This window comes from Erpetoichthys calabaricus, chromosome 6, assembly GCF_900747795.2.
Source record: "Erpetoichthys calabaricus chromosome 6, fErpCal1.3, whole genome shotgun sequence".
In the NCBI taxonomy this organism is placed as follows: domain Eukaryota; kingdom Metazoa; phylum Chordata; class Cladistia; order Polypteriformes; family Polypteridae; genus Erpetoichthys; species Erpetoichthys calabaricus.
In genome coordinates this window covers 32,506,373-32,533,548 of record NC_041399.2, presented here as the reverse complement: position 1 = coordinate 32,533,548, position 27,176 = coordinate 32,506,373, and the positions used below count along the sequence as shown (strand labels likewise).

The 27,176-nt window shown below is 41.9% G+C and overlaps 1 protein-coding gene across 1 annotated transcript; it reads right to left on the bottom strand.

The window, feature by feature from the left end:
- Positions 1–331: 331 nt before the first annotated feature.
- si:ch211-171b20.3 (uncharacterized) lies at positions 332–27,176 on the bottom strand. Its single transcript, XM_028803463.2, has 7 exons — positions 26,703–27,176; positions 17,608–17,659; positions 13,991–14,142; positions 11,200–11,353; positions 5,223–5,330; positions 3,661–3,716; positions 332–671 (listed from the first exon to the last, which is right to left on the bottom strand). The coding sequence occupies exons 1-7, from the start codon at positions 26,905–26,907 to the stop codon at positions 532–534; spliced, it is 867 nt and encodes a 288-aa protein (XP_028659296.1). The 5' UTR covers positions 26,908–27,176; the 3' UTR covers positions 332–531.

Sequence of the window (27,176 nt, the reverse complement as noted above, 5' to 3'; positions counted from 1 at the left end):
GCACACACAGCCGGACAGAGATGGCACAATGGCATGATGGGACACACAATGACATCCCAGCGTGAATTCATATCTGCTTACCAAGTACCTTCTACGTCTAAATGGGGGTCTTCTGGGGACTGGAGCTTCCCCTCCTGTCTAAACACAAAATGGCAGACTGATAACCGGCCATAAGCGCGTGTGTGAGTGCGACATCCCACTCAGAGTCGGCCCCTGCCCTCTGTGCACCGCTGTCAGGCTCTGAAAGAGGAAACGTCAGCTGAACAGAAGGAAGCGATTCCACAAATCACTGACATCACAGCCCCAAACAAGACTCATTTCATTAGCACCATAATTTTCAGGACATTTTATTGCAATTATATACACAGCAACACTTTTCTTTTATAAAGTTGACTATAAAAAATATCATCAAAGACGTCTACAAAAAAGTTAACATTACCAAAAGGTGATCCTTCACAAATACAAATGTGGCTTTTTGGCACAAAGAGCCTCTGTTGTCCGCATCAAAGGATGCCTCGCTGCTCATTTCCTTTACACTTCCATTTTCTTTGTCTTCTTCTGCTTCTTTGCTCTTTCCTGTCGCACGGTGTCACACTCTAGAGACGCAATTTCAGACAGTCGCTGGATAAAGGATGCTGACGCTCCAGACAGTGGATCTGCGTAGACGTGAGCTGGAAGATTATGGTAGAGGATCGGGTTAACTTAATAATTAGAGAGGAACGCAGCGTTTTATAAACAGTTCAATAATTAAGACAGGGGGCAGCAATTCAATCCCACCCTCTACCCATGCAGCTTACTGCCCCCTTCCATTAGTATCACACGTTTTTCACACTCGATTTGTTTTAACCAAAACCTAATATTTGATAAACTGCACCTTAATGAACAAATAACACTCGTCATTGCTGTAGAGAACAAAGTCACTCAACACCAATCGGTGCCCTGTGAGAATGTAACTGCCGCCTAGTAAAACTGCCCAAATTAAACTGGCATGTGAACCTGTGCAGAGAAGGGCAACCAGGTGCATTATGGGACTGCTAGAGAATTGAACCTGCTTAGTCTGAAGCAGAGGAGACTGCATGGGGATGTAATGCAGGTATATAAACTCCTCAAAGGCACTGATAAAGCAGATCCAGATGAATTCATTTCACTTAAGAGTGAATCACACATTCGAGGAGAAATTCTGAGGAAGTGCACTGAAAACTGAAGCCACAAAGCACTTCTCTACACAAAGTGTTGTGGACCTCTGGAACAAACTACTGAGACATGGAGTTGAAGCAGAAACCCTGGCAACCTTGAAGAGGTCCCTGGATGAGATACTGGGACATCTTCACTATGAACTAAACAAACGGGCTCCGTGGACTGAATGGCCTCCTCTCGTTTCTCAGATTTTGTACGTTCTTACCTACAGGGATATTTAGAGTCAGCTGAGTTGACCCAGCCAGGCCTGATTAAAGCCTGTCCAGCACAACATGAACCCATCAGACCCAAGTGGCCAGCACAAAGACTCCACTAGCACATCTGTCACCATAGCTGGATCGATCCTAAAAATGAACGAAAAGGTGTCAGCACCCACCAGTATGCTAAGAAGAGGTGCCGGTACTGTATGCTCACTGGAACACATTCATAGATATCTTTAATGCAATTCTATCAACCCAATCAGAAGCCTGAAAATCCACTTACTGTATATTAACATGTCAATGTGGAAAATTTATATGATATGTGATGTTGGTCAGCAACCGCACAACTTAATGAAAATTATGATTACATAATTGAGAAAGAAAAAAAAAAAACGATTTCATGGTTCATATTTATAGCTGTTCTGGCTATGCAATAATGTTTACTTTCCAAATGGTACCTGGAGGGGGTAAAACTAGCCATATTCTCTGAAGAGACATTCCTAATGCTATTGCTGATCATATCACTGAATTTATCACTGGAAAGAAGTCATCTGAAGAGAAAATGACAACACAACATAGCAACGTTCTCAACATGCTACGCTAAAGGAGGACTCCATCGGCCGACCCAACAGCCAATCAGATGCCAGTCTCACTCTGTGGGTCTCCACTGAGAGTTTCACTTGCCCCTTCACCTCTCAGCTACCTGCCCACTCCAAGACGTGAACCCGTGACCTTTGGACAACACAGGAGCCTTCTTTACCACTGCCTCCTACTGCTCAACTGGATGAGCTCCGACTTACTGACTCACAGGCCTGCTGCTCCATGTGAGGATAAGAAATGGAAAGGAACGGGACCCTCCCAAAAAGAAAAAAAAAAGGAGCAAGCCCCCCCCAATCTGGGGTATAAAAGAAACGTAATGATTACATATGTGCATAATAAACAGGAATAGTTGTGTCAAATATTTGAAATACTAAAATGTGTGCTTTAACTTAAATGTTTAAAGTGTAAATATTCTCGATTGAATTACAAAAAAATTAAAACAATATGTTTGAAATTTGTTATTTTCCCTTCTGGGAGTGGCTCTTAAAGGACAAGGACCACTGGTAAAGAATCAAATAAATATCAAAAAATGTCACATTCATGGTCAGCATCCTTGAAATGGAATAAAATGACACTCCATGTGCCTGAATTAACAACCCCCAAGTTTTGTAAAAAGGAGTCACTTTGGCCCCTCATGTCCCATTGGGGGGTGAACCCTATGGACAACTTCAAGGCCTTTTCCCAAAGACCGCTATTGGTTTACACGTTATAATATTAAGGGAGTAATTTCCTGCACAAAATATATTCCAAAAACAGGAGGGTGAAACGCCAACAAGCTCAGCATCACAAATAACTAGAAATCAAGATGAGTCAAACGGTGCATCATATGTGCAGGATTTCTCGTAATGGTCAGTAAGGAGGTGACAAGAAATAAAAATAATAAAATAAAACAGAAGTGATTTCAAAGTGATAAATTCCTAAGGACACAACCGGATTTATCAACACCACAAGACCTCTCAAGATCCTCTTAAGCTCCCTTACTCTCTTATCTCTGCTTCAGGTAATGGAGTAATTCAGACACACTGAACTGTGGGAACTCTACCAGCTTCTTGATTGGTGGTTGTTTATTCCACAGTGCAATTAAAGTTTTTAAGGAATTGTGCCAAGTGTTAGAATGACAGGAGCCCCGGATATCTCTGCTATTACAGAAATGCTGAGTAAGTAATCATATTTGCTAAAAGCCTACTGTGTCAGACTCACGGCAATGGAGGCATAAAAGAAACACTTCAGTTTTCTAGCTGATAGACTTGAGTAAAGAAATGAAATTAAAAATCTTCTCTGGCCTTTTCACACTATGGCAGGCACAAAGATAAAAAGAAAAAACGCAATTATAGACCGAGTTTTGTAGTCACAAAGAAGGAGATACGGAAACAGCGTGAGAATCGGTAACAGGCCCTTACACAAGGCCAGATGCGAGAGCCTGCCTATCTGACTAGCTCCTGTGTTGGAAAAAAAAGAAATCTTATGTGTATGTTCTACTGGCATTTTTAAGTCATTATTTATTCATTAATAACTGGAATACACTGCAATAAACAAAGCAATCTGATCTTTTACTTGCTCTCTATTCCTGTTTAGTGTCATCCTGTCACAAATGTGACTGGCCATGTAAATGCGGCACAAATCCAATACAATGCTGACCTCGAAATCAGCTCTTTATACTTACGTTTTTGAACACCAGCTACAGAGAATAAGCTACACGTTCTGTTATTCATTTTCCATCTAGAAATGAAAAAGAATAAAAATCAGTTATGGGACATGTGGGAGTATTCAGAATCATACCTCATTATTATAGAAAAACACGACAAATGTGATTCTCTTGCTTCTCCAGGATAGCAGTCTGAAGGTGTTAATTTTAGACAAATTTATAAATGTATGCTGGCTCATAATACTAAAAAACATCCCTACATTTGTTCTCAGCACATTAGAAAAATCGAGACGAGTAAAGGCCATTCAGCCCAACAAAGCTCGCCAGTCCTATTCAGTTAAATACCCCAAAATAACATCACGTAGAGTTCTGAAGGTCCATAAAGTGCTACTGTCAACCACACTACTCAGTAACTTGGATTAAATTAAAATAAATAAACTTTACTAATTCCAAGTGGAAATTTAGACATCGATTTTTAGACATTTACAGTACATACTCGCGTTTAAGTTCTCTTGCGGATAAGTCATGGCTTGATTTTACCGTATAATTTCTAGTATTTTATAATGTCAGTCGTATAAGTTGAATGCAGAAAACTCACACTATTGGTCCAAGAGATTATGATATGCTAACGCCCACCTACGAGAGTAACCACGGAGCTCACTGCCTTTTTTTCTATGTGGGTGCGTCAATGCGCTGCATCAGCGTGTGCTCCTAACTTCTCTCTCTCTATTGTGCCTATGTGACCACACAGTAATACCCGAACTACTCCGAAGTGACGTTTGCACTGATTTGTGTTTTTTGTATCTCACATCCTCATACACCTTTATCGTAAGAGCATCCCTTATCTACGACGAAGGTCAGAAGAAAATATGAAGTTGGTTTTAAATTAAAAGTCGTTGACGTGGCGAAAGAGAAATTGGTAACTACGCTGCAGCAACAAAATTCTCTGTGTCTGAGAAACTGATGTGATATTCGAGGAAGCAGGATTCTTGAACAGGCGTATAAGTCGGGGTCTTATTTTATGATCGATTTTTCGGGTTTCAAGACCCGACGTATATGCGAGTATATATGGTATATACATTGATGAAATCCTTTGACCAAAAAACAGTACTGGAATTCTCTGCTGTTTTCTGCTGCTTTTAACTGGCAGTACTGTAGCTGCCAAAGACCTGTGGAAACATCTGCATCATAATTTTCTCCTGTAATGTATTTTAAGGCACTGTAATATACTCGGAATACATAAACATCCCTTCATCTGTTAATCAGGGTCCCAACAACAGGACTGAGCACAGCACAGAAGACAACACTGTAGAGGAAAGCCAATCCAGTTAAAGGTTCACTCAGTCATGTGGGATAAATCTAAAGTCACCAGTTCTCCCAACATCCACAACTTTGGGAGGAAAAGAATGAATAACAAGAGACGACACAAACAGAAGGTTCAAAGTGCATTCAGACAGTGATGAGCTTAGGACTTGAATGGGCAGACATGAAGCAGTGTGGTGCCAACCACTGTTCTGCCCCCAATATCCAAACATGTTTGATATTTTTGACTCACATAATTTTTGTAAAAGAATGCTTACCTGCTCTTAAGCTTTGCTTCTGCCATGTCGAACCTGTCATCAAACACAGAGTGGCAGGGTGGCAGCAGAATGTCCGGCAAGGAAGCCAAGTCACATCCATTATATGAGCTGCAACATAAAATATCAAAACAGTAAGCTTCCTGCACATAATATTCTGACCATTTCAAAACAGCAATTTGTTTTTTTATTACTTCTTATGTCATAAAAGCAGCTGCCTTGTGTTTCTAGACTGACAGTACAAATAAACAGGTTGGAATGTGTTCTTTTATCTCAAGCAAGAACTGAAAAATGAAAACTAATTTTTAGAGGCAATAGGCATTAATACCAGGTGACATAACAGGGACAGGACGCTTCCTAGCTCCACCACATCCCAAAACACGGAGGCTTTGCTTTTAAAGATTTACCAGCAGCTGGGCCTCAAGGCACATGAGGAATAACATCCTGGTGCTCATGGGTACGTGGACACTGGTTCATGTTGGTGGGTCAAAAATAAAAAAAAATAACACAAGCAAAAATGAGTAGGAAAACGCACCGGATCCAGTACATTGATCGATCGAGTCTATTATGTTTGTGTACACTTTATGTTCATTAATTGACATTAATGAAATGTAAATCTTAAAACACGCACACATCTATTACGTAAAAGCTGCACCTGAACCATTAGCACTACATTCATTGCTCTTCAATACTCTGGGTTAACTACATAACTTTAAGAAAATAAATCAGAATATGAAAGAGAAAATCTAAGCTGGTACAGAGGGACTCTCTGTGACTGTGGGTCTAAATGTGCCCTCTGGTAGGCTGGCGCCCCATCTAATGCCACTCTTCCCCTGGAGACAGTGGCTGCCAGGACAGGCACTGGCTCTCTGCTACCTTCAGCTGAATAAACAAACAGTGTCACAAGTGGCCAGATGCAATGACCATAACAACGTTCTCTTCCTCACAACAGGGTCGGTCCACCCCACCGGTGCTCACATGTTAGTAAATTGCAGCAGTGCCGAGAGCGCCATGTCAACTGCTGCTTCAGGGGAAAAGCCATCTTCAGAGAATTAGCTGCAAAGGAAGATGTTCAGTCCAACAAACTGCAATAAGAGAGTTTGGGAAATAAATAAATGAATGAAAAACATCTTGGGGAACGGATATCCATCCATCCATTATCCAACCTGCTATATCCGAACTACAGGGTCACTATGGATAGATTAAAGGAATCTTGTGGGGGAAAAAAAAAATTGGACATGAGCATCAGTAGGCTTCGCACCCTAGGAACCAAGTTACCCAAACTATTCGCTAACATTTCAGTAACTATTTACTGCTCTGATGCTGATCTTTCTAATCATAAAATAGGTCATTACGATAGCAATTGACAAGAAGAATTCATAATTAATTTAGAATTACGATATTTTAGAGTTCCTCTTTCTCTCGCATGATTTTGCTCAAAAACTAATCAGCACATCATCATCATCATCTCATAACAGGCGTAAGTTTCGTATTTTTCTGTCTAGCCGTTTTAGCTCTAGACTGTCATCAAGAAACTGTGACACACACAGACACACACACATCCTTCATCGAGATATCAATGTTTGTGGTATCGGGGACCCTAAAACGTCAAGATCCATAGAAAACTGGAGATCAAAATTTTTGACAAATCTACAACTTTTGCTCCTCCCCCATACATGATATGATCACCGGGGGGGGGGGGGCTGGCACAAAGAAAATAGTAATACAAAAGAAGACATTAATTTGATTCACCTGAGCAACATTATGGCAGTGTAATCCAACAAGCTAGATACCACACAGCATGGGTAAAGCGTGGACTGTTAAAGATCTGACTTAAACTTCCAAATGAACGGAGAATAAAGAGGAGAACATCAAGAGAAGTCCTGGCAGACTGCTGACGACACAGGGCTTTCTTATTTTCTCAGCATAAATACGATTGTCACATGTGCCGAGACGTAAAACATGCATAGAAAGGGAACTTTTGAAGGCAATTAAATAAAGTAAAAATGGAGAAAAATAACTTGTGTTTATAATAAAGTGAGAAAAAAAAACTTCTTCAACTAAGCGTACATTTTGTAAGACAACACAAACAGCTTTTAAGACAAAGGATGTAAACGTAACATTTGCTGATTCAACCAGAAGTTTAGGCCTACTTGAGAACGCTCTGTAACCGTCAGCCAGCACACTGCAATGTATTACTATTAGCAGAGTTTTTCTCTATGCAGGATACTGAAAAGCTTTTTAGCTTGTCTGATCATTTATCTACAGGTAATTTAAAAAGTGAGGATGATGCCCAGAACTGGCAAAAAGAACAAAATAATTCCAGTTTTTAAACTGTTACAATTTTTCTAGCAATGTTTAAGGAGAAACTCGATTCAGCCATTTGAACGACAATGGCACCGACTGGTGAAGGAGACTCACAGCAGACATCTCTCCACTCACAATCCGAACACTTCATTCCTGTCAGTGCTGAACGTGGGGCTGTTTGTGCTGCTTTAACTGCAGTAAACATATCAGAGACTAGCGACATGTTATGTGTTGATTAGCACATGCAAGTCAAAATGATACCACACTCTGTATACGACACAATAATTATCCTATAGTCCTATAAAGCATTTACAGTTTTCAGTGTGCTGCAGCAGGGTCAGGAATTGCTGCGTCTCTGACCATCCTGCACTGGGATGTGTAATGGGAGACACAGCAAGTTAACAGCGCACAGGACAGGCCGATGACCACATTCTGGCTAATGAATGGTCACCCGCTGTTACCAGAGTGCACTGCATGCTGTGCAGTGAGAGGCTGGAGAGGCTTTAGAGCACTTTTTGTAGTGCCTGGGGCCTGTCCTGTACTTAACCTTTGCCTTAAACATATTTGTTTATGGCCCTTTACTTATATTACTACTAATAGGTGCTTTAAGAACCTGAATAAATAAATCTAAACAAACAACAAGCACATACTGTGATTGTACGTACTGCATGCTTTTGTGTTACTGCATTGTCTACTCTTCCCAACTGTAACTTTGTACTTTAACTAACGTTTACTGATCTTGTTTGCATCAGTCCAAGCTTGTTACTAGGAAGTGTACTGTTTAAAGATAAACGGAAGTGTACACTTAAATATTAATAAATGAACATGCCTCTCTGTGGTCCACTACAGTATGTCAAAGGCAGGGGGGCACTGTGTTTCACCAACATGCTGGAATGCCTGTCGTATTATTTATCTTGACTTTCAGTAAGCATTTGATAATGTTGGGTATCAAACTAAAAGAAGTGGGAGTTCAGGGTGTGATGTGTAAATGAGTGAAGAAATGGCTCAGACACAGGAAGCAGAGGGTGATGGGGAAGGGAACCTCATCAGAATTGGCTGACATTAGAGTGGTGATACACTGGGGTCAGAGCTGGGGCTGATGCTGCTTTTCTATTATAAAAATAAATCCTGTGGGAGGGAATGACTAGGAGACGATACGTGATCTTCATGCTAAGATCACAGAAGACAGTTAAAAGACCCATGAGGACCTTAAAACATGAGACATCGTGCCAAGAGATTGACCCAGGACCATCTCGCGATGACGTAGAACATGAGATTCTTGCAAGACATGCCCTACTTACAATCAATATCAAATAAGACAACGGGGCAGCAAAACATTCAGTCTTGTGAAGGATTTGAGCACAGACAGATCCAGGGTCTCAGCGCATATAAAACGTATAAGGACAATACATTATAAATGAAATGTTGACGACTAAGCGAAGAAGAAAGCAGCGCGGAGAAAAGAGACTCAAAAGCGTTGGACAGAAAAAAGAGCAAAAAAGAAAAAATAACCTAGGTGCAAATTCAGAAAATAAGGCAAGTAATTATCAGCCCATAACAAGTGGAATTGAAACAAAGCACGTCCAATCAGGCTCAGAATTAAAAGACAGAGTAAAAGATAAAGTAGAACTTCACAAACACGTTCACAAACATTGGCACTATACACATGCAGAGCAGATTATGAAAGCAGTGGAATTTGAAAGGCTCAAATAAAAAAGTATGCGCGATACAAATGTGGAGAAAGTTAAAGAATATGAAAGTAGGAAAATTAGAAAGTATAAAAAAGAAAGTAAAGATCGCGGTAGCACAAACAAATGGAAATTATTACTCGAAAAAGGGAAAATAATCACCACGGACCAGGTGTCATTGAAAAAAAAGCAAGACAAAGCAAGGTCAGAAATAAAAGACAGAAAACAAAGTGAAACATCATAAAGAGGTTACAAAACAAAGGGGCCAAACACATGCAGAGCAGGTTAGAGATAATGAAAACTGGAATTCAAAAGACTCAAAAAAAACGTAGGTGTGAAACACATGCAGAGCAAGATACAGAATATGAAAGCAGAAAAAAACGACAATGTCAAAATAAGAAAGTAAAAATCGCATTAGTGCAAAAAAAAAAGAAATTATTACTCGAAGAAATAATGAAAAGGCGAATAGAGATCGAATATATGGACACAGGTGATATGTCAGAAGTATGTAAATATTGTAAGGCTTTGAAGTTTAAGTCAGAGAATTTCAAAAATGTGTTTTACCTCACATGCACTTATTGGTTACTTTGCAAAAAAAAAATATTAACTGCTGATGATGTAAATCGCTTTGTCTGTGCTGAAATTCTAAACAGATAAACCTCTCCTGAATTATGGTACAAAGTCATTAAACACATGTCTCACTGACCTTATTTAAAAGATTCAGCATATTGGGATTCGAAAGATTACAAATATTGTTTTTACAGAAGTTCTGAAATAAAAGTGAAATTAATGAAATAGCAACAATTCAAAGAAAAAAAAAAATCTTAAAAGTGTGTATCCGGAAAACCAAACACGGGGGTTGGCGAGCGAAGTGAGCAGGGGGTGAAGCCACCTAGTAATAAATATAAATGATTTGGATACGAATGTAAGTTATAAAGCTGGTTAAGTTTGTAGATGATACCAAGAAAGGTGGTTTGGCAGATAATTTGGAATCCATTAAACCTTTACAGAACGACTTGGACAGTACACAGGCTTGGGCAGATTTGTGGCAGATGAGATTTTATGTCAATTATTGTAAAGTATTACACATAGGAAGTAAAAATGTTAGGTTTGAATACACAATGGGAGGTCGGAAAGTCGAGAGTACACCTTATGAGAAGGATTTAGAAGTCGTGGACTTGTCACTATCAACTTCCAGACAGAGTTCAGAAGCCATTAAGAAGGCTAACAGAATGTTAGGTTTTATAGCGCCTTGATGTGTGGAGTACAAGTCCAATATATATAACACACTGCTGTGGCATCCTCTGGAGTACTGTGTGCAGTTTTGGTCTCCAGGCAACAAAAGGACATAGCAGCACAAGAAAAAGTCCAGAGAAGAGCGACTAGGCTGATTCAGGACTACAGGGGATGAATTATGAGGAAAGGTTAAAGAGCTGAGCCTTTACAGTTTAAGCAAAAGAAGATTAAGAGGTGACATGATTAAACTGTTTAAAGTTATGAAGGGTATTAGTACAGTGGATCGAGACTGTCATTTTAAAATGTGTTCATCAAGAACACGGGGACACAGTTGGAATAATTTCACACAAACATTAGAAAGTTTTTCTTTACACAGAGAACTATAGACACTTGGAATAAGCGACCAAGTAGTGTGGTAGACAGTAAGACTTTAGGGACTTTAAAGACTCAATGTGATGTTATTTTTGAAGATTTAAATGGACAGGACTGTCAAGCTTTGTTGGGCTGAATGGCCTGTTCTCGTCCTGACTGTTCTAATGTTCAACTGAATTTCCTAAAGAACCATAAAGTATAAGGAACACTCAAGCTGGTGACACATTAGCACACAAGGAGAATGCAGCTTGCATAAGCAAAGCACTTCCTCCAGTTTTCAGTTTATAGAGGATTATGCTCTGATTAAACCTTTTATTTTATTTTAAACAGGTTTTACTTTATTTGGAAAGATTGTCCATTAAATTCCACAAACATACCTAAAGGCAAACGGTTTAGAAGCTTCATCCATTATCTGCCTGTGCAGGGTTAATCTGGGAATCTCCTTAGGCTTATATGGCTGATGCTCAAAAGCTGAGATCACCATTCCAATATTTTTTGATAAGGATCTTTCTTCAGAGTGCACACCTGAAACTGTAAGTAACATTAAGATGGTTATGGCAAAAATACAGTACGATTACATTATTCTACATCAATGTATACAGTTTGATAGCACACTAGCATATTGCTGTTTATTAAAGATCATTCAGCTAGCCCACATAGGTTTAAAAAACCCACTTGTCATTACACTTCAATATATTAATATTCATGTCTTCTAGGAGATGAATAAGTATTAGATGGCATGTACTGAAGAGGTGTGAAGTGCTTGTCGTGATTTCCAACACACAAAATAACAAAAAAGGGTGCAGGCCTCAAAATGTCCTGAGCCTGACCAGTACACACCTGGTCTAGAATCCAAAAGCTGACTTCAGCCAAGGCAGCCTGACCCCAAAACTCGAGTGGCAGGCTTCAAAAGGGGCTCAGCCTTTCACAGTTCAAAAATATACTTTAAATATCCTAAATCTACAAAAATGCCCTTTAAGGGGTAGTAAACATTACAAATCTGCTGCTTGAAGGCCAGGGCCAATGAATAATATCCACAAGTGAAGAGTTATTGACAAGGCAAGGAAAAAGGCAACAAGGGTAAAAATGAAGAGGCGAGCACGTCCAGAACTTAATGCAGGAATGAGAAACCAGAAAATCAAACACAACGCTCACAGAAAAGATCACTTCGGCAACTCCCAGTGCGCCACTCTGGGACACAGCGTGGGGCATCATGATGACCCCAGCATCACCCACAGAAAACAAAGCCATATACACAACCCATTAACAGTGAGCCACAAAATAAACAAAAACTAAATAAAAACAAAAAAGCAAGAAAAATAATAATTCAAAAACCACAGAAGCAACAATAAAAAGGAAACTAGGGAATCAGCCCTGGCAGACACTTAACAGTGCTTAAGGGTATACCAAGGAATGCTTCAGATGGTGTACTGGACAATGGAAGCAAGTGAACCATCACAGGCCTTATTTTAAAGAAAATACTGTTTAAAGTTATAGAAGATAAAATTATTAATCTTTGTGTTTGTATTTAATAACTAAAATAAACTAGGAGTAACCGAGACCCTGCACTGAAACAGACAGAATGTGAAGGCCCATAAGCCTTTTTAAAAGTGAGACCGACGTTGGCCCATGGAATATTTGGTGTCGTCCGTTGCGAGGGATGGACGTCTGAGATGTTGCTTCGATGCAGCTGTGTTATTTAGCTGTTTTTTTCTTTTAAATCAATTTGAGATATCCTGTATTTAATTAACCTGAGAAGAATCAATTACAAGCAGTTTACAAACATCAGCAGGAGACCAAGGGGTCAGAAAGAGAAGGGAAAAGTAGTTGAAGTTTCATCAAAGTATAAGGGTCTGCTCACACTAGCAATTTGTTCGCAAGTAACTCCCCAAAGTCTAGTTTGACTAGTGTGACTGCTCTGAGCCAGGGCAACCATACCATGCTCTGGCCCGCTTTGAAGAGTTGGCTCCAGGCACGGTTCAGTAGGATTCGGGGAAAGTGTGATTGCTAAATGTGACCTAGCACAGAACAAAGACATGACGTCAACGACGATACAAGTCACTTAACAAACATGGCGGCAAAGGGATCTCTCTGGTCTACTGCTGAAGTGCACTATTTACTTGAAATCAGGACTAATTAGAGTATCGAGGAGCAACTGGATACAACACACAGAAACTCAAGATATATTTACTAAGATACGGGACTATCTTCATGCTCATGGACACCAAAGACCAATTGAACAGTGTCATGACAAACTGAAAAAAATACTGCTTCAATACCCAACGATAAGAGATGCGCTATGTAAGTCTGACAGCTCAGTGGTATGATGCCATTGACAACTTAATCGACCTTAAACCAAGTATCGAACCTAACGGATTGGAGTCGTATGCGGGAACACCATTGGCAGCACTTGATAGTGTAATCTGTAAGAGGGTAGAGTGTTATCCTGCCCTACATGACTCCAAAAAAAAAAAAAAACACACAAAATAAGGAAAATCATTTTGACATGCATGCTGTCACTCCGCTTTCGGATTTTGTTTTGGCTTTACTCAAAGTCGCATGATGATGATGGAAGTGTGCCGAGCCCAGAACGTTAAAGTGAAGTTTGAGTGCAGGCCATTGGGGGAGTAGAGAGTGGGTAAAATCCTGCTCGGGCACGGTACGGGGCAAACGCGTCTAGTGCGATACACCCTAAGCTGGTCTCAAATTTACCATATGGCCTGCAACAAACTGAGCTGGAAGTAATGGATCAGACAGGACCTCACAATGCCGCATTTGCTCCAGTTGACAGCGAATGTGGGAGCAAAACTGTGAGTGAGGTGGGCAATGAGAACTCACTGCGCTTGGCTGGCATATCTGAACCGAGTGTTGCCTCTTTATCCCTGAAGTCAACTACTACCAAGACCCCCTGTGAGTCAAGAGCATCAACTTTAACGGGAGAAGATGGAAACAAGTTGTCTGAGTTGAAGGTATTGATTACCACACTCGAGGTAAAAGTAAATGATGTAATGAATGATAATTTGGACCACCCACAGCTAAATACAAGAAGAGCCAATCAAACAACAACATGACGGCTGGATTTCAAGTAACAGATGTTTCTACATAAATTGGTCTTTATGAAGTCAGACGTGTGGCTTCGTTTGAAGTGTCTTCTCTCTCGTATCATACCTCGGTTTTCACACTGATGCTCAAGTTCTCGTTTCCTCCAGATATGTTCAAACATGGAATGCCTTTCAGGAAAGCAATCGGCATTTGTCTGGTCGAAGCCAGGTCTTCTAACTTTCCTTTCATCCTTTGCTGCTAAAGAAGTGAATGTTGATCTGTTAAGAGGAGCAAGATGATCAATTAGTATAAAACAACTGTAACAAGAAACGAACTGACTAGTGTGGTGTGTCTCACAAAAACTTCTCCTCACCTAAGACTACCGAAATGACCAAAGAAAATTTAAAATGATAAATTCTGTTGTTTATATGCATTTTGATCACCCCTCCTTAGTCAAGGATGGCTTATTAGCTTCTAAGGAGACTTGTTCCTGCTTTGCATCGGGTCTCTTAGAAGCCTGGCTCCTCATATGGTGTGCTTCAGCTTTACTATCTTTTGTCCTGCATGTCTCTCAGGCCCCCTTATTCCTTTCTTGTGAAACAATAAAGAATGGGGTGGAGAAAGGCTGAGTGATGCAAAATCCAGCCAAGTTGGAACAAATGTCTTTACAGGTAAGGAATGTCACCTTCCTTATGAAGACCATATGAACTTCTACCAGAAGGGACTGACAGACACCAGGGCTCAGCATCTGCTGGAGCCAGGACAGGCCTGCCAGGTATTTGTTTTTCTTCAAAGGTCCCAGGACCACCTATGATATACTGTACCCCACCTGAGCACAATCAAAGTCCAGAAGGTTGGTCATCAAGCCAGCAGTGACGTTGTGATCACCTCTCAAATTTTGCCAATTTTGGCTTGCAAGACCAAACCACTGTAGTCAAAGCTTTGTTGCATTGGACTCCACTTTTAAACAATGGCCTTGACTCTTGGGATTTTGATTTTTTGCAAAATGCAGTTGAAACACAGCCATTATCCAGGCATGTATTACAGTTTTAGCTGAAGACAGCACACAGAATACATTCAGAACTTTGATCCATCATGAAGTATGGTAAATGTGTGAAAATCAAACGTTCAAAAGAAACTTGTGTCAGGCACAGCATACAACAACGCAGAGTAAGGCAAAAACCAGGAGTATAAAGTACCACCAAAAAGAGCAACGAGTGCCAAAGGAATATCATCCATATGTTCTAAAGGGGGAAGCACACCAGCACACAGAAGAACAGAATAAATCTGACAAATGGGAGGAGACCATTCAGTCCATCGAGCCCATTTGTTCAGCTAATAGCTAAGCTGTCCCAATGTCTCATCCAGATACTTTAAGGTTGTCAAGGTTTCTGCTGCTACTCCATGTCTTGATAGTTTGGTCCTGATACCTACAACTCTTTGCGTAAAGAAGTGCTTCCTGGCTTCAGTCCTAAATGCACTTCCCCTTAATTTCCACTGGTGTCCTCGAGTAAGTGATTCACACTTAAGTTCAAAGAACAGATGTCTGATGTAATAAATAAAATGTATTACTATTAATCATCTTGAGTATGAGAAAGGCACTATATAAATAAAATGTACTATTATTTCATTATTGTGGTGTCAGTATCACCTCCTGAACAGTTCTGGCGTTAGTGGACATGCAGCTTTAAAACGTATTATGGCAACAGTCAGGACCAAGGAAAAGCATTCATAATGGCTGATTGGGAAGAAACATTTTGAATTTCCATGGAGGACGGAACAGCCTGCTTATGGTATTGGCAGAGTACAGTCGATACACATGCCCACAGACACACTCCAAAATCTGGTGACCAGCCTTCCCTGAAGAGTGGAGGCCATTTAAGCCGTGAAGGCCAGGCCTGCTCCATCTTAATGGAATGGGGTGTCCAACAAGCTCATACAGGTTTGATGGTCAGGGGGTCTACAAACCTTTGGCCATATAGTGTATGACAGAGTAGAAGCATTTTTGCAGTAGCTTAACTGAAGTGAAACCTAATTTAATAATATTACACTATAAATAACATTAGAACAAGGATCATAACTAGAAGTATGAAGACAATACTTCTTTGGTTAGTCTTCAATACTTCTTAACACTAGAATTACCAGAGCCTACGAAAAAACTCGTAGATCCGGCCCACCTTAAATCGCTTCTTAAATCCATTCGCACCTCTCCGCCAGCGTCTTTTGTCATCTAAATGTGCTGATATACACAAGCTGCAAGCAGCCGACTATTCCATCCCCCCACCGACTTAGAACGTGAACAAACTTCTCCCAGTTCATGCCTTGATTGATTATCTGGGAGTGAAGTGGAGTTTTAGAGTGGAAATAATAGATCGTTATTTGGAACACACACATTTCATGTGTATTCCGTTTCTACAGTAATCTGTGTAAACATATTGCTAAAACAGTAACTTTTTCATATTTTAGTAATAAATGTTACAAAATGTAGGCATAAACTATAAAATGTGTGAAGCCTGAAGCCCAAAAATCAAATAAACACTTTCACAAAAGATTCAAGGATGAAATGACAGCTTCCGTGGCGTACCGGTAAGCTTTGCTGACTCTGGTAGAGAGGTGCGAACGGATTTAAAAAGCAATTTAAGGTGGGCCGGATCTACAAGTTTTTTCGTAGGCTCTGGTAATTCTAGTGTTAAATCACTTCATTGGCTTCCAGTTAAGTCAAAAGCTAATTTTAAAATCGTCTGTCCACGAAGAAAGTCTAAATGGCTTCCAGTCTTCACCCTACAGAACAGGAATGCAAGGTAAGCATTGCAATCTAAAGACACTGGCCTCTGCTAAATGTCTGTTGTAAATAAAACTAACGTATTAGAAGAAGCAGTGCTCTATTTGAACTGAGAAGTCAGAATTTCCAGTTCCAAAAAGGAAGTTTCAACTGGAACATTACCCAAAATTACATTTCCTACTAAGAAAGTCAGGAGAGCCTCACTGACCCCGACCTCAAAATTCAAGATGGCTGCTCACTGCATCAACAGTTAGTGAAAGCCGTAGTATTACATTCCGTATTAGCACTTCTGACTATTTGTGACTCATTACATCAGCCGCACACACAGGACTGTCCAACTTCTATCTATGCACATGTTGCTATGGTGTTTGGAGGAGCAAAATACCATGTAATGCATTGCTATCAGCTTGTTCAGCAGTTGTCTGTATTCCAAAAGAGCAAGAACTTCATGGAGACATCCATAGTGATTTTCCGAATGTTTTACTACATCTGACTTCCGAGGTAAATGGAAGCAAGCTCTGGAATCATATGCCTGCCCATATTCGAGAAGCTCCATCAGTCTCCTCATCAGTCAAGCACCACTGAAAAACGAGGACAGCAAGCCATGACGAGGCACTCCAATGAGGAAGGATAAAAGACACTAAAACAAGGACAAGCTCTGTGGGGACCAGTGATCATTAGAGGGGAGAAACCCAGGAAAAAACGTTCTTTAAAGTCACAGGAACAACAAATGGTGGAAGTGGCGGCCAAAGGGTTCATTATACAGAATTGATAAGAATAAAAACATACCGTAATGAAGTCTTACTTGGGAGTGCTAAAGAAAATTTCTGTCTTTCCCTATTGTATAGTGATAAATTTAGAGTACATAAAATAACAAAATCAAAATAGCACAATTTTTTAGTATTCCTTTTCAATTGGGATGACACACCATCATCAACCTGAACATTAGACAGACACTTACCCCTCAATAAAGCAGTCAACTTGAGAATACGTGATGTCCTTTTGTTGTGATCCTGAAAAACAAAAATGAAACACCTGAACTGTCAAAGGGGATTTCAGTAACAGCTTCCGACTTCAGACTTATTAACTATACCTGGTTAACAGATGAAGATGTTTTCCGGTTATGCAGGATACAGAGAAACATTTATTTCTAGCAGAGATGCAACTTCAACGGCCTCCTAAAATTATCATCTGTCGCTTTTAGTTTATTCAAAATGCTGCTTCAAGGATCCCTGTTAGATCTACGAAGTACAGCCCCATAACCCCTGTCCTTAAGTCTCAACAATGGCTTCCAGCTCAGCTTAGGGCAGATTTACAGCAGCTCCTTCAGGGAGAAAAAACAGATCTGAGCTGGGGCCAAATTCTCAATTCTCCCAAAGTGGAGACCCCACTGTAATAAAGACCACCACCACAAACACCCGCAAACCACACATGTCAAAGCACTTCCTTGTTCACTCCTGGACACTCTCATCCATTTATCGACTCATTCTTATCACATAGGAATCAAGACTATGCAAGACGAGAGATGGAGGGATTTCAGCACAGAATTAACACAGAAGGGTGTGATCATCATGGATGACCTTACTTGTCTTGTCGTGTCACAGTCAATCTTCAACCATCACAGGGGTAACATTGTTAGAAAACAGCGTGAAAGTCCAAGACGGGAATGTTAATACTTTGAACGTAAAAGAAATGGGTGGTGAGGTTTCTGTGAACACCAAAAACTCTAAGCTTTTACTAAAGATTGCTCTAAATACACTTTTTTGTGTAGAATTTCTGATAACGTGCACTTTTTACAGCACAATAGCCATGAAATAACCTATAAAATGCTGTACACAAAATACAATTAGTATCATGGAAAACTTTTTATTCTCACTAAACATTCCCTAGAGTTCTGGGACCTTTTGTGCTAACATCTCAATAAAAACAAACTTTTGTTACTGCTGTCTGAAGACACGGAGACTGGCAGGGTCTCAACATCACCTCTGTCCTTCACAGCTGCCACTGGAAATCGTGAAGCCTGACAGCAACGTCTGCTTCATGCACCCCTTGTGACCCTCAGGGGTCTAGGAGTAGAGGAGCACAGCAGAGGCGGGTTGGAGTTCAACGTTGAGGCTGCGACTGATGATAGGATTGGCATCCTTGAGGTCTCCAGCCAATGGGTCGCTGCTGACATTCCAGCATGGAGTTTACTGAACTGTATTTTCTCACTAAGGTGCGTTACTGACTTTGCACGCTCGGGCTTTGAGACTGAAGGCCTTGCACTAACTGCAACACAAAACTTCCTTTTTAAGCAAAACAATGAAAATATGCAAGGGACGCATGGGAAGCTCTTTGCTTTACAACAGTACGGTGAACAATACCAGTGAAGTGGCCTGTAGGATACTAGCCACACAGCAAACTTGTATGCATCACCCACCTATTTTTTTCTCTACTTGGCATACTGTAGCTGTGAAGCCCGGAAATGTGTGCAGCTGCCAATGTGAAAGTAAAAGTGAAGTTACTCATAAAATCGTGCGAATGCATGAAGTCATGAAAGTTAAACATGTGAATTTTGAGGACTGACTGTACTAGGTTTATTCACGGGCATTTTCTATTCAGCAAACAAAAACACAGGCTGCATACAATCAATGCTAATGAAGGCCAAGCTTTGCCATTAAACTCATTCACACTCTTTAAAGCTACTTTGTAACGAGACATTTGTGTTTGTCAGGCTTACGACATTTGCTGTTGCATCAGTATATGGATCAGACATTAGCTGGATAACACCACACACCAAAGGCTAATAAAGTTATGCAATGAATTCAAACTTCCGATGTCTCAAACTCTCACTCCATGTTTACATCTGTTTCAACTTTAAGGTGACTTCTGTGAGACAAATGTATCAACCGAAGACGAATTCATTATTTCAGAAGCCTCGGTTGTGTTGTTTTCAAGGTGCTGTCCTTACGGGAAATGACTTTGGTTCTGCATAGTCTGTGGCCCTACTTGTAGTAATTCCTCCTAATCAGCGATGGCATCCCACCCTCTCCTGTGCAAATCATCGCATTCCTCACATTCTAATGGATATGCTAAAGAACAGTGTTGATCAGCAAATTTCACCAAAGCATTCATTTGCACCAAATTCTCTGCGTTTGCCTTTGTTTATTGTATTATTTACTGATAATTCAGATGGTTTAGGAGAATTTTTTTCCCCAGCGCCCCATAATGCTCTGCAAGGCCAGCACAACATCCCCGGGAGCTGTAACAGCCAACACTGGATGGGACCAACCACCAGGTATACAATGCTGATCATTATCGTTACAGATGCTGTGGGACTTAGTTAGCGGTGGAACAGATAAGTAAATAATGCAGGTTCTCAAAATTTTATTTTTATGAAACATATACAGCATAAATAACAAGTTATCTCTACTAATCGCCAAATGTGCAGGTCGATCTTCGAGTTCCACGTCATTATAAGAGAAGGAGGCGTGTGCCCTATGCATGTGTAATTAGCCACGTGGAGATAAAAAACAAACCTTGAAGGATCCTGACACGTACCCCCCCCCCCCACCCCACACACAGGAGACTCAATTAATAATAACATAAGATTTATTACTATTTATATGATGTTTCTATCTTTTAGATAGAAGAAAAAGTGCAAAGCATTAGCACAGACAGTTTGGAGAGCCTTCAGCACAACTTCAAGAAACAGAATGAGCCAACAGCTTCAACCACGACACGCCACTTGGAATTTTCTACCTTTAAAAGACCTACGTATTTTTCTGACTTTTGACTACAATTTCAGCATTTTCACTTTGTTTTGATGAAATATATGACTGTGCGTTTCTGACAGTGGTTGGCACTGCTGCCGCACAGTTCAGGTCACTTTTTTTTTTTAGTATAGTATAGTTGGCAGACGTTTCCCTAGCCCTTGCACCTTTATAATCCAGTCAAATCTAGTTCATCTTGTCTTTTTCCATTTGCTTCAATGCAATTCACCGAGTTCGGCAGTATTCACAAACACTTAAATAATTTCTCTTGAGACGAAGTGAACACCGTGGAGTTCACTCATCACTACTAAAGAAATGGAGTGTTTGCCAATTGCATTCTGTGGTTTAAACAGCCACATTCATTTTGCACCTCAGTGATTATGTGCATCGATTAACACATTTGAGGTTACATCAGCAGAGTGGTCTGCCTCCTGCCTCAAAGCGCTATGAGCCGAGCCACATCAACAATACACACACTGTAACTGCCCTAATGGATGTACAGACTTCAACAGTGGGATGGAGGATGCACCCTTACCCAGAATCGAAGGACAGCACAGATCAATGGGTACCCCAGCCAGGATGGGTCCTACTCACTTTCTCAGTCGGGTATTGAAAATAGTGGATGGACTTGTGTTAGCCGCCTGCCAGGAAGAGTTGCTCCCCCAGTACAATAGGCATCTGTGCTCCCCTGGTCTAGCACCAGTCTGGATACCTGCAGGGCTGCCTGGGGTCTGTACTTCCAGTGCTGGTTCCTTCAGGGGGCACTGTAGGGAGAAGAATCCCATATTGTATGGCAGTTCCACCAGACTCGGAAATGCTACCCAGGTGAGCTGTTCTGGCACTGGAAATATTTCTGGGTCCAGCATAAGGGAGCTGTCCCACCTCTCCACGCAAGAAGGAGTTGGGTGTGGAGGAAGGCGGAAGCTCGTCTGGGAGAAAAGAAAACAAAACAGCAAAAGACAACAAATCCACGTAATAACATTAGAGGAGGATGACCTGAAAATTGATGATCCCAGATGTGAAGGTCTACTTAACTAACACAACGCAACTTATTGGTTGGTGATTGGTGTTTTTTATTAATTCTTTCTGCCTCATACTTTGTGTTTTTTCGGAGTTCTGCAAGTCTAAGCTGGGGTCTTTGGGCTCAAAGAAGTCTAGCACATATTTCTTGCTGTCTTCATTCCTGAAAGGCCGATCATTTTTTACCGTCTTCCCGTGATGTCACGTTGGATTCTTGTGAGCGCCAGTCTCATGTTGGCCGTTGTCTAGAGAATTTCCCCAGGATTATGCGGTGTGTGACGTCAGCAGTATGATTGGTTAAAAGGGTCATTAAATGCGTTTCTTCCTCATTTGTGTCTGCATTGATTTAACGCTTCGTGTGCCATTTTCTGCGCGTTTCCCTCAACGGTTTATGACTCGACTTCTGACTGTCGACCTCCGATTTTTGTTTAGCATTTTCTGTTTTCTTTTTCCTTTCTCTCTGGTATGGACCCTAGAATGTATTTTTGACCTTACTTCACCTCCTGACCTCTTTAATTATAACTTTCTCTGCCTTCTGCTAAGCAATGTACACTTTGCTATTGTAGCACTGCAAAGATAACTAAAACTACTGGGCCCCAAAGTGGTGGAGAAAAGTGTGCGATTGTGTAAGAGACGTCCCGCCACTCTCATCTATTTCAATCCAGGCGGAAGAATCTCAAGATACCCTGAAGGGTGTCTGGTCAGCCATGCCTTGGGTGTCTGTTAGTGATTTGCACAAAACTACAAGCTTGATGATCATTATAAACCTTTACGACCCTCCCATCATGCCGTGTCCTTAGCGTCCTGACTCCATTGTCATGCTAATCCTCCAGCCCACAAGAAGTGGCAGCAGACATAGCAGCAGCATTGGGTCTCAACACTCAAAGGTTTCTTCTGATCAGGCTGTCCACCGTGTACTTATGCAGAACACCCCGAATCACCTGGGCCACTGGACTCCACCTGTTATAACTTAATCTTGAAGCACAACCCGACTGGAGGTTTTGTTCCCCCACCACCCCTTCAAAGGCCATTTGTGTACTACAACATCAATGGCATTAGCATTGCTAGGATTCATTTATGTTAAACTAGCTGTCACCTGCAGCTCCTCCCACGTAGTCGTGAAACAGGACAAACTTTAAAAATCAACATCGTATATGAGGGCCTCTTCTATACAATATTTTTGGTTTTGCTATCAGGGGCGAGAATGCAGCGGTGATCTCTTTGCCAAATATGTAAAGAGTTGACAAGGTATCTCTGGCCAAGCAGAAGAGCATCACCCGCGTGGGGAGAAGAGCACATGGCCGTGGTATCTCTGCCAATAAGCAGCTACCCTGTAAAACACACGTAGTTCTGATCTCTTTCTCAAAAACGGTAAACGCTACTTCTTAACAATCTCTAGATTAGTGGCTCGGGCACCCCTAGGGGGGTGCAAAGTAACAAAAAGGGGGGCGCAAAGATGTGAAAAAAAAAAAACAAGAATCAAAAATATGAAAAATACATCTATTGAAACCAAAACAAATTAACTTAAACTACATTCTGATACTAGAAAAATAAATATAGTTAGATAAATGTCGATAAAAGTTAAGTAGGTATAATAAAATATGCATCTGTGATATATCATTAATTAAAAAAGAACAAATTGGTATTAATGGGCTACTTTCAAAAAAGCGTTAGGGGGGCGCGATTAAAACTGTTATGAAAACTCGGGTCGCAAATACTTAAAGGTTGAGAAACGCTGCTCTAGACGATAATGTCTGCTGAACAATCAGGTCTCGCTAGCTAAGCGCAGGCAGGGTACGCTCCAACATGTGGCGAGAGGTAAAGCGACTCGAACGGAGGCTGGCGTGTGAGTGAGGAGGGCCCACCCAGCTCCCTACTTCTGAGGTCCCGCCTCCCCCTCTCCTCGGCCCGCTGCATGACTCTCGGATTTGTGTAAATGAATCCGTGCTGCAAGAGAACTATGATACTTAGCACGATAAGAGACGTTGCAAAATCAACCGGAATGTTCAAGCCAATTATTATCTAAATGCGTTATGTAGTTCTCTCGTGAAAAGCGGACAGACAGACGTTGGATTTTTAATATAGAGAGATGTTAAAATGGCTCTGTTTTGTGTCCAAGCACCTGAAGTGCAAAGTTTGAGCCTGTGCTCGGCGAAAGCCGCTATGTGAACCTAAACCTATCTGCACCTTTGTCAAAATCAACAAATAAACCAAACATGAAGGACTTTCTGGATGGCAAAGTGCAGAGCCGGCCACAAGAAGCACAGCCGCGTCACATCTCCTCCTCATCTCTCCGCTCGGACTCCTGTGCGCCTGCAGGACAAATGGAGTTTGTGTCGCCATCGGTAAACATGAGGTCAAGTCCATAATCACCCGTGTGTCTGTAAACCTTTCCCTGTGTACTCGTAGAGACACAGTGGTAAAGTTTGGACCTCGGTCAGTCAGTTTCTCTTGCTGTTTTTGTGGAAGAAACCTCCGAGGAAGACAGGAATAGTTCAAATCACTCAGCTTTCTATTCAGTCACAGACAAGTACGTGGATTCATGCGCTGCAAGGCAGAAGAGCAAAGTTCTATTTTTCAATCGGCTTTTTATATTTTCTCCTTCCTCCACCTTATTTTAAAAAAAACAAAAACTATTGTTTACGTAAGCATTTTATTTTATTACGCTAATGGGCCATCTGTTTCTATTTTTTCTTTTTTTTTTTTACTTGTCAGATAGACCCTAAAGACGCGTTCCTAAAGAGGAGGTTATCCTCGGTCAGCCTACTGCACCCGGTCTTACGACAGACGCCTGTATGAATAACTAACAGCTTTGTCAGCTTTTAACCCTTAGTAGCTTGCAAGCAGTTCATTTTTCTTTCACATTTTCTAGGAGTAAACATGGCCGCTCAAGTCTCCGTTAGCACCAAAGAAAGGCAGCCATCTGCTCTTTATGTGCTGATGGTGTACCAAATGCTCCTTGCCAGTACCACAATCTGGACTTGCCCAGTGCTGTCGTCATTAGTGGACCTTGTCAGCTGTTCCACTCCTTCTTTGTGTGTAACACTTGTATGACCATCTTTGAGCTTCTCAGTCTATTCATAAACACTCTGCTGTAGTAAAACACCGTCTCCATATTGACATTGGCTTTAAGCACTGATTCACTGGAGAAGACTAAACTACTGGCCTTGTGCTCCCACATCGCCAGGCCTAATCTCTAGAACTGGATCTCTACAGATGTTCCTGCTAGATAAGCAACTGTCACTTCAATCAAAGACCCAGTAAGTGTAGTCAGGACGGGATTAACTTCTCCGGGTTCGGCTTTGTCCAGACTGGCTAACCTATGAGATTAGCATGCTGAGGCCTGGTGTCCCAGTGGCCAAACGGTCAGCAACAAAAACCAGCAGGCTACTCATTGAAATGCCAAAGGTTACTTAAACCTACAGATTTAAAAACAAGACCACCTCATGTGGCCCCTGAGTGATTGAGTGTGTGTGTGTGTGTGTGTGTGTCTGAAGTTTGCACTTTCTCACCATGTCTGTCTGGGATTTGCTCCCTTGTTCCAAACAAGTGCACGTTATGTGAATCAGGACATAAATAAGAAAGTGTGATCTGTGGGTCTAACAGGACCCCCTCTAAGGGTTTGTTCTTGTCTGCTGTGGGGACAGGCGCCCACAACCATTAAACTGCATGTTGAGCAGACGGTGTGTGTGTGACATTGCTGTTTTGTGCCAACCTCCACGTGGGATGCACTGAGAAGGACATACCTTCCATTCTCCTTGCGGCTCTCTCGATATTCATACCTATCCAATCTCTGACATCTCCATTCCACCTTCTTCTCTGTCTTTTCCTCCATACATGCCAGAGTAATGTCCTCGTCTCCTCATCACATGGCCATAAATACGCTACTTTCAGTTTCTGTATCTTAAGCAGAGGTTGTCATTTTCTAACCGGCTTCATCCAGACCAAGGTCAGCGCCATGGTGGGGGGTGGGGGGGGACTGGCTGGAGATTATCTCAATAAGCGCAATAGGGCGCAAGGCAACAAACCCTAGAGAGGGTGCCAGTTCATCAGATGGCATCCCCAGGTCTCCTAATGTGCACATCTGCGGACAGTGGGAGGAAACCCAGGCAGACATGGGGAGAACATGCAAACTCCAAGCTGGGAGGACTTGAGGTCTCCTTTCTGCAAGGCACCAGTGCTAACCACTGTGCCACCCCTCTTCTCTTTTGTACCCGCAGTACAAACCCGCTGCGTCTAAGACACCCTCAACAGTCTCTATAGCACCACATTTCAAGAGCTTCGGACCACCGTTGGTCACCCATCCTTAACGGCCACCTTTCACATCCTTGTTGCAATCGGCCATACAAGTGTTTGTAATCGTCTCCCTGTCACTGCCATTGGGATGTCCAGGCTTCTCCCTTTGTTTTTAGGGGCTTGCACTGCAGCCTAAGTCCTGGCCGATCTCCTTCTTACATCCATGCCATGCTTACCAGTTTCTTTTCTATCATCACACCCAAGTAAGCAAAAGACTGTGTGACATTGTTACCGGCACCATAATTCTCGTGACGTCAGCCACTAAACCCCCTTCAGCACTAGCTTCAGGTCCCCCATCTGTTAATGAGACGTTCTTTCTTGTGCCCCTCAAGCTCCTCTGTTGTCAGATATATGAGAAACGTAAGTGTGACCCCCTCCCCAAAAACTCTCACCCCACACCCGACTTCAAACCAGTGAACAACCCAGTCACCACCTGGGGTCTTTAGTCAAACTGGGAACCCACTTTAACATTACGTACAGGAAGACCCACCTCGAGCATCACAATGTGACACCCAGTGAGAGGCACAGCACCTTAACGGAGTACCAACTCCTCGTTCACTTCCTCCGCTGTTATTCTGATGTACATTATTAACCCCTTAAAGTCCGAGACACACCTCATCGGGGTGAGGGGCTGGACATCCAGAAGTTGGGGATTGGCCGGTGGGGTTATACCATTTGCGGTGAAGGGCCTTGTCCACTCCAAAGACCCACCAACACGTACGTTTACATTTGTTTGCTTAGTAGACACTTTTATCCAAGGTGACTTACAAAACAGGAGGACATAATCGTGAAAACAACCATCAGGGGAACAAAGTGTGACAGGTGAAGGTTACTGCGAGGTGGAGACGTGGGATTCTGCCGTCTTCATCACCCAAAGCAGACATAACAGGTAAAAAGGCCCTTATAATCCTCTCCGCCGGCCACGTCCCCCGGTGGACCTAACAAACTCTGACCCGTCCGCCACCTGGCCACTCCTAGCTGGACTTACGCTCGTGCAGGCGCAGCACCGGCAGGTTCTTCCTCCTGGCGTTTATGCCACTTGGCTTGCCCGCACCCGCCGGCTTTTCTTCGTACATTTTTACGTTGAAGCGATGAATTTGATGTCCGACACCTCCCAGGCTCTCCAACATCCCCCAGCTGCACGGAGGGGCGTCAGCTACCCGTGTAAAAGTTAGTAGTTTGGGGGTCGCCATTGAAGACTTGAACCGTCGGTCCGTGCGGTCTCTTGTAATGCGTAGCCGGACTCCACACGGTGCGGCGGGCTCATTCTCCTTTCGAGCGTTTCCTGTTATCGCAACGTCATATTTACAACGGCACGGCACTCACGCTGCTGTGTGCACTGGCCGCTGAAAGGCAGGTTGCCATAAACACTGCGGTTTGCTTTTGTCCCCAGTGTTTACATAGGACATTTTGTGACCCCACCGTGCGACGCAAAAATATTGCGCCTCTCAGACAGCGTATG

Bases quoted from the DNA above. Each gene is read 5' to 3' on its own strand.
- si:ch211-171b20.3 (XM_028803463.2), bottom strand. From the start codon at position 26,907: ATGGCGACCCCCAAACTACTAACTTTTACACGGGTAGCTGACGCCCCT. The intron at 17,660-26,702 runs GTAAGTCCAGCT...TTTGTTTTTCAG, and splicing joins GGTGCTGCGCCTGCACGAGC to GATCACAACAAAAGGACATC. The intron at 11,354-13,990 runs GTATGATACGAG...TGTTACTTACAG, and splicing joins GCATCAGTGTGAAAACCGAG to TTTCAGGTGTGCACTCTGAA.